Source organism: Halyomorpha halys, unplaced genomic scaffold, assembly GCF_000696795.3.
Source record: "Halyomorpha halys isolate HHAL.00 unplaced genomic scaffold, Hhal_1.1 Scaffold896.1, whole genome shotgun sequence".
Taxonomy (NCBI): Eukaryota; Metazoa; Arthropoda; class Insecta; order Hemiptera; family Pentatomidae; genus Halyomorpha; species Halyomorpha halys.
This window is the reverse complement of record NW_027112585.1, coordinates 202,039-211,720: the sequence shown is the minus strand read 5'-3', so window position 1 is coordinate 211,720 and position 9,682 is coordinate 202,039. Positions and strand designations below refer to the sequence as shown.

At 41.2% G+C, this 9,682-nt stretch overlaps 1 protein-coding gene across 4 annotated transcripts in view; it reads left to right on the top strand.

The window, feature by feature from the left end:
- The window catches only part of LOC106686902 (polycystin-1), a gene marked incomplete at its 5' end in the record, with an annotated part of 102,262 nt that overhangs the window by 7,027 nt on the left and 85,553 nt on the right, over nt 1-9,682 (top strand). For 3 of the 4 annotated variants that reach the window (XM_014430502.1, XM_014430499.1, XM_067050379.1), the window contains 1 exon segment: nt 9,429-9,645. In XM_014430502.1, coding sequence (XP_014285988.1) covers nt 9,429-9,645 — 217 coding nt within the window. 4 annotated transcript variants of the gene reach the window in all.

Sequence of the window (9,682 nt, the reverse complement as noted above, 5' to 3'; positions counted from 1 at the left end):
AAATAAGTTGAACAGACAGAAACAGCGGAAATGCGTAAGAGTGGGGACCACCTCCTCCCCACTCTTGCGCGGACCAAGTAACAGCTTTTAAAACGATTTCAAATACGTCGCGTATACAGGAAGTAGTATTAAAGATAGACGAAAAATAAAAAATGATAAGAGAAAATAAAGAATGATACGGTTCATGAGTAATTAATTGGCTAGTATGAGTTTGCCTGAATTTGCGGCAGACCTGTTGAGTGTCGGTTTTTGGGCGCTTGTGCTGCATCCATGTTTGTGTCAGTTAGCATTGTTTTCTAACAAATAAATGTTTGTGCTCTTTGTGTTTTAATTAATTAAAGTATTCCCCCCAACCTTCAGATTTAATAATTTACTTTTTTTTTCCCGATCCCTCTAAAACAGAAAAACAGAATTGAATTAATAAATTGCATTACGAATGGTTACATAACTCAGATATTATATTACCTTTTTTACCACTCGTACTTAAAGGTACACGGTGAAATACTTATCTGATGTTTTGAAGTGCCCGTTCCGTGAGAATTGGCCCAGAAATATTTGGAGGTGAGGGGCCTCCTCGTAATGATTGAACAAAGAAGAGCAAAAAAAAAAATTAATAGTTATCGACGAAAGATAATAGTAAATAATAAAAAACAGTAAAAAAAAAATATGGGAGGGGGTGCAAGAGAAGAAAGGAGTTAAAGGTTGATGTTTATAGGGTTTTTGGAGTCCTTCCTGCTATGCCACCTCGTAGGAAGTGAGGATAGGGTGACTGATCGGAAGATTGGATTGAAGGAAGCAGGGGGACTGTCAAAAAACTTGATGTGCCTCCGTTTGATGTGGTGTTGTTCGGTTTCTAGCTGTAGTTGGTTGTGAATGTGCGTCATGTTACGTCTTTCTAGCGTTGTCCCTGTGCAGACCTTCTGTAGTATGCTGTTCTGGTACTGCTGTTGTGATTTCAAGGCTGTTGGTATAGGAAGTGTAGTAAAGTGCACCGTGTAGGAGTGATGGTCGTAGTATTGCTTTGTAAATGAGGAGTTTGAGTCTGAGCGACAGCCCTGGTGTATAGATGAGGTTGTAGCAGGCGGGGCGAGAAGGAGTAAGAGGTCAACCGCAACCCGCCAGAGCACAGCACCTCGAGCCTCGCCGAAGCTCTCAAATTAACAAATTGCTTTATTTTGTAAAGATATATTGTTGTTTTTATATATTAATAATTTCTGTAACATAACACTTAACGATGTCGATAAAATGATTAATAATAATGCACGAAACTATCTCAAGTAGACGTGTACAGATCGTCACGGACTAGGCATTTAATAAGCGTCCTCAAGCACATCTCAAAATGTATGAGAAGCAAGTCTTATCCACATCCGCAAATACTGCGACATCATACCACGGTCTACCTCCTTCACTTTTCTCCTTCTCTCCAGCAATCTTAGTCAGTCCGCTTCATCTCGGCAACCAGTGTAGTTGTGCCTTCTGTCCACAGTTCTAGTCTGTCCGCTTCATCTCGGCAACTAAAGCTGCGCCTATCCTTATCAGCTTACTAGTCCGTCCGCTTCATCTCGGCAACTATAAGCTGGCTCCTATCTTGACAGTTCTAGTCCGTCCGCTTCATCTCGACAACTAGGACTGTTACTCTATCTCAGACTCTCTCTCTTCCCTAGACCTCCTCTACCTGCGCCAGTGTCCAGGGCTCATCCTCTGGCACGGCCGTTCCTTACTTACTATTGAATACGCCTTGTCGAGGGCCTTCTGTAGAATGACTATCAGGCTGGAGAACCGCCTAAAACTAGACACACTCCCGACAAGGTGTTTGAGTTGGTATGAAGTCGCAGTGTTTGCGGATGTGGATAAGGCTTGCTTCCCATATATTTTTGAAATGTGCTTGAGAACGCTGATGGGCCGGAAGTCTACCGGGTCCGCCCCTCGTTTTCTGGGTTTAAGGTGTGGAACGACGATAGCATGTTTTTACTCTGCTGGGAAGTATCTGAGGCGAGAGCAGGAGTTTTAGATATTGAGGAGAAACATGTGGGCTTTTCTAGGGAGCTGTTTGAGGAGGACATACGAGATGTCGTCCTTTCCGATGGATTTGTTTACCTTTGTTTTCCTTAAAGTTGCAGACAGATCTTTAAATGTTGAGAAAAAGGTGTTCTGTAAGTTTTCGGCCTGGGAGCAGTAGTGGTATACAGTCAGTACGTGCGCTGTCACTTTGTAGGTGGGGATGGGATATTGAAAGCAAAATATCAATATCAATATCGGTTAGCAATATCGATATCGATATTATATCGGAAGTAAAATATCGAAATATCTATATCGAAAATTAGCAAAAATATTCCGAATATATTTATATATAAGTTAAGTATTGGCGAAAGAAAAATGTCAAAAAAGAGAAGAAGGAATAAGATCTAACTCGCTTGAACTGCTGTAAAACACTAACTTTATTGGGTTCCGTACATCTCTTTATATACATGTGATCAGCTGATCTCTTCAGTCAGCTGACATCGAAGTAACAGCTGACTAAGGCTGTAAATCCCCCCCACCAGTTTAGTTTAGGAAAAATGCTCCAACTTCAACTATACAATAAATTAATATAAAATACAACAAAAATAACTATTTACAATAAAGTATATACAATAAAGAAAACAAAAATAAAATCATGAATTTATACAATTTAAAAAAAATGCCATGTAATTTATTCATTACATCACCCTGAATAGTCCCTCGTATTGCTGTATCTCCTTACCCCTGTTTGATCCCAACTTTCTATATTCAATTGTCCCAATTTTAATCATTCCCTTCCTATCTGTGAGGTTTAAATTCTCCCGAGCTACTCTCCTGGTTTTTTCCCTCTCCAATTTTCCCCGGACTTTTTCCCATAGCTTTTTCCTAGTGACATGATTGTTGCTTATCCCATCACCGTCCGCCGCCGTCCCCTTGTAGTCCCGCCGGATTCCACAAAGCCCGAAAAGGATCTCAAACGGCGAAAACCCCGTAACGGTGTGCACCAAATGATTGTATGCCGCAATTGCCTTTGGCATTGCAACATCCGGTTCCAGCCCTTGGTCTGCCTGGTTCAATCGAAGGTGATCGCTCAGCGTTCCATGAAGCTGCTCTACGTGTGTTGAGGTGCCATATCACATCTAGGTCCTTCATTTCCTTTCGTATTAAAGAGTTGTCAAATTCTCTTCCACCATCTGATGAGATGCGTTCGGAAACTCAGTAGAACTGAAACCACAAGCGGAGAGCTGCCAATACTGCTTCCGAAGACCTGTCTTGCACCTGGTGCGCCATTGCGGGCTTACTGAAGAGGTCAATCATGGTCACCCATTTGTACCCCTTCCATGTAAATGTGTCTTTTTGTAAATCTTTAAGTGGAGCATCTGTGGTAGGTGTCTTCTCTTGTCTTCCTTTAGGCGGATGTGTGTCGCACTTAGTGCGTAGACAAACCTCGCAGCTTCTTACAACCTCTGATATAGTCCATATTCCATATTCCCCACCAAAAGTATCTTCTCTTTAAGGCCTGCATAGTTTCAGGGATCCCACGGTGATTAGTCTTACCCTGATGATACGCTAGAGTGACTTCTCGTTGTTGCTCTTCTTCCACAAGGGTTTCCACCATTATTTTGTAACGGATGAATATCCTGTCCATTCCCATCAGTTCATCACGCCATAGCTGCTTGATCTTCTTCCAAACAGTTTCATTCCCAACATAAAGGTGATACTTTTCTCTAGGTTTCGAAGCATTGTTCAACGCTTTACGGATTTGGTCTTTTTTCACGCCTGGCTGTGTCCAGATCGTCGTTAATTATTTCATCTATTTCCTCTGTGTCTCCTGGTCTTTCTTCTGCCGAACTCTCATTATTCGACGATTCTTCCCTATCTTCTTCTGTTCCATCCTTTTCTTCCTCTCCAGGCGTCCATTCCCGCAGAAACTGTCTCATCACACCGGACGTTTCCGTCCTCCACTACATTTGCTGTTATTGCTCGTGACAACCAATCAGCTACTACATTTTCTTTTCCTGGTTTACATACGATTTCCATATTATACTGTCCAAGAAGCTCCTTCCAACGTGTAATCCTGGCTGAAGACTCTTTCAACCAGGGAATACGCTATGTAAATGTTGCACAGGTTCGTCTTCGTTCTTACTGAACACTAGGAGATCATCCATGTAAATCTGGCATACTGATTCGTCTATTCCCCTCAAAAACTCGTCCATCAGGCGCTGGATGGTTATAGGAGCATTTTTGAGGCCAAAAGGCATTCTTGCAAATTCATAGTGGCCTCTCTCGAATGTGAATGCTGTCTTATGTTGATCCTTAGGGTGCATCTTGATTTGATGATATCCGGCCTTCAAGTCCAATGTGCTGAATACCGTCGCCCCGCTTAGCCTGTCCAACATGTCTTCAAATCTGGGGATTGGATACTTTTCGTCTATGGTATTCTCGTTCAGCTTCCTGAAATCTATCACCACTCTGTATTTTTCAGTAGTATCACCCGGAGCACTCTTCTTTTTAACCGCCCACAATGGACTATTGCATGGGGATGTACTATCAATAATAATTCCCTGGTGTTTTAAACTTTTGAGCTCTTCCCGGATGTGGTGGCGTAGCGCCTGCGGGTATCTCCTCTCTTTCACATATGTAACCTTATCTTCTTTAAGTATGATCTCATGAACTGTCTTCCTGGTTGCCCCGAGCATGTCTCCTTCTTTAAAAAAAATATCTTTATATTCCCTCTTAAGCCTCAGTCTCCAGTCCTCAGCCTGATTGATTGCTCCAACCCGTGCCCCCTCGGTTTTTCTCTGTTGCTGACATTTGTACATTTTACCCCTCAACTTAATTCTCCACATCCCCTTGATATTCTTGACCCAAGCACCCACCTTCCCTAGCAGGTCATATCCCACAAACACTTTGTATTCCCTCGGCATACTCCCTACGATATGCACCAGCAATTTCTCTCTACTAAATCCCCACCGGGTCAAGCCTATCTCTACCTCTCCCTCTACCACACAAGGGCCACCCAGGGTGATTAATTTACATTGACATTTCTAGATCTGGTGTGTCCTCTCTCCACTACTCATTTGTTCTAGGCCTTCTCGGCACAAGATGGTGTTGGAACTGCCAGTGTCCACTAGGCACCTCACTCCTGCTATCTCTATTATAGGCAGACCGCCGCTCTTCTCCCTCACATTATAATTCAGCAGGGTACGGTCGCCTCTCCGCTGACAACCCCTTCAGATGTCTCGCGTCTTCCTCTCTCCAGTCCCTCGCCTCCATTCTCTTCCGTTCCCTCGCTTCCATCCTCTTGTTTTCATCTTGTCCCCTTGACTATCTCGGTTCCGTGGCTCCTCGACATCTTCTTCGGTCTCTGATGCTTCTAATGCTTCAGTAGAAGAATCTGAAGATCTACTCTTCCTAGAGAAGAGCTACCTACGGTGGCTTCTTCGTATTTGTTGGGCGTTGATCTCCATTGGTTCGCCGCAGCCCACATCTCTTCTTCGGTACATGTATGGGCACTGTTTGGCTATGTGTCCCACATCCCCGCATTCAAAGCATTTCGTGCGCGGGCAATGCGCCACTAAGTGCCCAATCTTTCCACAACCATGACACTTGCGGTCCTCCCGCCGACTATTGTTTCTGGGTTTAGCTAGGCTTCTTCTGTTTTCTGGGTTGCTAGCTCTCTCTCTTCTATCCTCTTCTATCTAATAAACCAGTATCTTTCTAGTAAGCGTACGGTTCAATTCTGTTCCCTCTTTTCCTTTTACTTCAAGCCTTTCAGTCCAATACTCATAAGTGGTGCCGAAACCAGGTATACTGATTGAATATTTTTCACTGGATGAAGTTTTTTTTTCTTCTTCTAAGTCTTAATTTTTTTTAATCTAAATCTTTTTCAAAAAAACTTCACCGATTGAATTTCTTTTTTTTTTAACAGTTCTCTCACCCGGGATATTTTTTTTCTTTTTTTCCTCCGGCTTTCTTATCTTTTACTTCGCTTAAATTGTCATTTTTTTTACTGACCAAGATGGTTAATGGGGATGGTCAACCACAACAACAGCCCGCATTGAGGCAGCCAGTTCTACAAATCCCGGTGGCGCAACCGGCTCCTGGAGTTCCTGCGGTCCCGGCAGTCCCGGCGGTGGTTCCAGCGCTACCCCCACTACCAGAGACCACTCTCGCGGCTGCTCACACCAATATGTTGGCTAAAATGAAAGTGAGAGCAGTAACCTCTCAGGATATTAGAAAAGCCATCTCAGACTTGGAGCGGTTCTGAGGCGAAATCGGTGAGTTAAAACACTTTATTAAAGGTGGAGATCGCATCATGGAGAGGTTGGCAGCCAAGGTCTCAGAGGAGTTGCTGGAAAAGAATGACGCGATTTCCTTCAAGGCAGCACTCATATGCCGGATCAAGCGAAGTGTTTTGAACAAAATTCAGGCAGACGAGGAAACAGCATGGCCAGTAGTGAAAGAAAGATTAAAGAAGGCTATGGAGGAGGCAGATCATCCCCGGAGGAAGACATTTTCTACATGCGGTGGGGGAGAAGAAAGCACGGGCAGTCTAACGGACAGTACGCAGCCACGCTGTTAGGACAGTTTAATCTGACCACAGAAAAGATAAGACAGACTCTTGCAGCGGATGTTGTCAGTTGGAAGATGAATTTCATCGACTCCATAATGAAAGTGCAACTAGCTAAGGAGACAAATAAAAGGGAAAGTTTACCACGGGACCGTACTTTCGTGGAATGTGCTTAAGATATGATCGATGCGAGCGCTAGAGAGGAGGATGCAAGGATGGATGTCGATGATGGAGGATGGAACAGAGTACCGTACCACCGCACAAGGAATCCATCAACACCATAGAAGAGAAGAGAACCCAGGGATAGTGGTAAAGACAGAGGCACGGGTAGAGAAAGGCTGCCAAACCAGGGCAGAATACGAAACGGAGGAGGGAAAGAAGACAGGAAGTGCCATGGGTGCGGAAAAGTAGGACACCTGGTGGCCCATTGCCCCCGCACTAGGTGCTTTGAGTGCGGCAATGAAGGCCACATAGCACGACAGTGCCCTTATATGTACAAAAGGGCAGAGACGGGAAAAGGGGAACCGATGGAAATAAATTTCCAGCGGATACGGCGGAAAATTCGAGAGGACTATAGACCTAGTGAGTCCTCTAGTGAAACCTCGGAAGCATCAGAAGCCTCAGGAACAGAGGGGGAATGAAGAGGAGGGCGGAGCAATAAACCGCCAAGCAGTAGATGGCGCCGAGTAAGTGAGGGAAGGAGATCAAGGCAAGAAAGTTGAGGTGGGTGCCAGGAGAGGGGCGATCGCACATTAGAGATTTTCAACATCAAACGAGAGATCAGTGGTCTGCCTATCATCAAGGTGAGCGGCGTGAGATGCCTCGTGGACAAGGGGAGCTCCCACACCATCCTGTGCCGGGAGGCACTGAGGAAGCTGAGCGGCGGTGAGAAGAAACTCCAGATGGATGTTAAGGTATGTCATTGCCAATTAATCACCCTGGGTGGGCCCTGTAGAGTAGAAGGACATTGATTTACGGGAATGGGGGATCGAAGAAGGGGTATTCAGGGTTCATATCGTGGAAAAATGCCCCGTGGTCCAGCTAACTGTAACTTATATGCACATATATATTTATATTTTTAGTATAGGTATATAAGTTAATACTAACTCTGTAATTCAGATATAAGCAACTCACTATTTTTCATTGTCTGTCATAGTGTTCAATTTGTAGATTCAATTTATTTATTTATTTTTTCAGTTTTTTAGACACTAGTTGCATATCTTATATTATACATATCTTCTTACTTACATGATATTATATTTCATCTGTCACTGTTTTCAATCTACTACCATACAATTCCACGATTATCAATCAATTAATATTTTGTACTATTCAATTATCAGTTATCAATTTTTTATCATTTATGATTTAATTCAATATTTTGTATAATTCTAAATTTGTTTGTATACTATTCCTTTTCAATTGTATGTTACTCTAATTATTGTTGTTATCTCTTTTGTTCTATAGCCCTGATGAAGACCTGAAACTCAGGTCGAAACGTCGGCATAAAATAAATAAATATGGTTTTGTTTATTTATGTTGTTCTTTGCTGACCGCACCCCCCGACAAACTTCTCCAATCATTAATCTACGATCAACTATCTATACCTCATTAAAAATATAGAAAATTGTTCAGTGTCAAGTGGGATTTGAACCTGAATATTCCGGAGGTTATAATATAAAATAAATGCAAAAATTAAAGTTTTATTCTCTCGGGGGACGAGTATTACATGACATCTGGGCCTTGCTTCTTAATAAAGTACAAACTAATACTATTAGTCTTGTAGATTTATTTTAATACAATTACACAGACTTGTACAGTAGTAACTTGTACTTTAGTATTTTTTAATTCCTGTTATATCACTAATAGTCATCCCTATTATGAAAAAAATAAGTATTAGTATTATTACCACACTAGTTTCTACACTTGTACTATTAACTAATACTATTACCTTTCATTATGAAACAGGCCCCAGGTGTGATCTTTGCCACATTTAATTAAATTACATAAATCTCTCACTTCCGTTAATAGACACTCATTGGAGACGAAAAGTTCGCTGGTTATTATTTTTTTTTTTAATTTCAAATAATTTTTATAAAAGAATTACTTAAAACAGTGAAAAACAAAAATCATTTGTTGTGAAGATAAATATGCAACTTTCCAACATTTACAAAAAATGTTCAAATCATTAATTCTAAAAGGTTTATTTACCAATTTGTAATAAAAGCTTCGAGTACAGTAATAATACATCAATTTGAGAGTATTTATAGGAAAAACAAGAATTATGAAGAATATGTTACTTTTTGCCTAAAAAAGGTTTTAGTTTAAGTGTTTGAAATGAAGTTTGTAGATGTTATAATTATGGTTAGATCTGAAGTAGTTTTACAACTCTTAAAATTTAAAAGAACGCAGTTATTGTGCATTAAAAATAAATTATCTGCCGCAATTTTAGGTGCCACTTTATTAGCTTATAATAAGGGAGTTCGTTTTTATCAAAAACTAATTTTCAAAGAGTTCACAGTTGACGGAACAAATATTACTGTAAAATCGATGAGAATCCCACAAATATCGAATTCGATTGAACAACTATACAAAACACAATTAAAATCTGAAAATTCTAAATAATGGCCGCTCTTCATCCGACTCTATCCCGTATTAGTTAAAACCCAGTAGCAGTTATAAAACTATGGAAGTTGACCTAGACCTTTTTCATGTGCCATTTTTTGACTAGATCGTCTGTTAGTGAAAAGCATTTGGGCAAATTTATATTGAACACTCTGTGTATTGTATGGGTTGCTTAGAGTGAAAACAATTCACAAAAATTAGAATTAAGGTTACTCTTATTATGTTTCAGAAATGTCACACATGTTTATAGTTCCGCTCAAGTATCCAATTGAAAATCCCCCTGGTAAAACAGTCTCTGACGGTGCTATTCCGAGGGGTAGACTGGATATTGTGGAACTTACTGTTAAAAATGGAGATGAAGTACAATTTTCACAACGTTACCGGGTCTTTACGCAGACAAACCTAGATAAACGACAGTGTATCATGAATGTACACTTAACAGGATGGTATAAAATGCAGTCATATTAAATTAAAATTTTAATT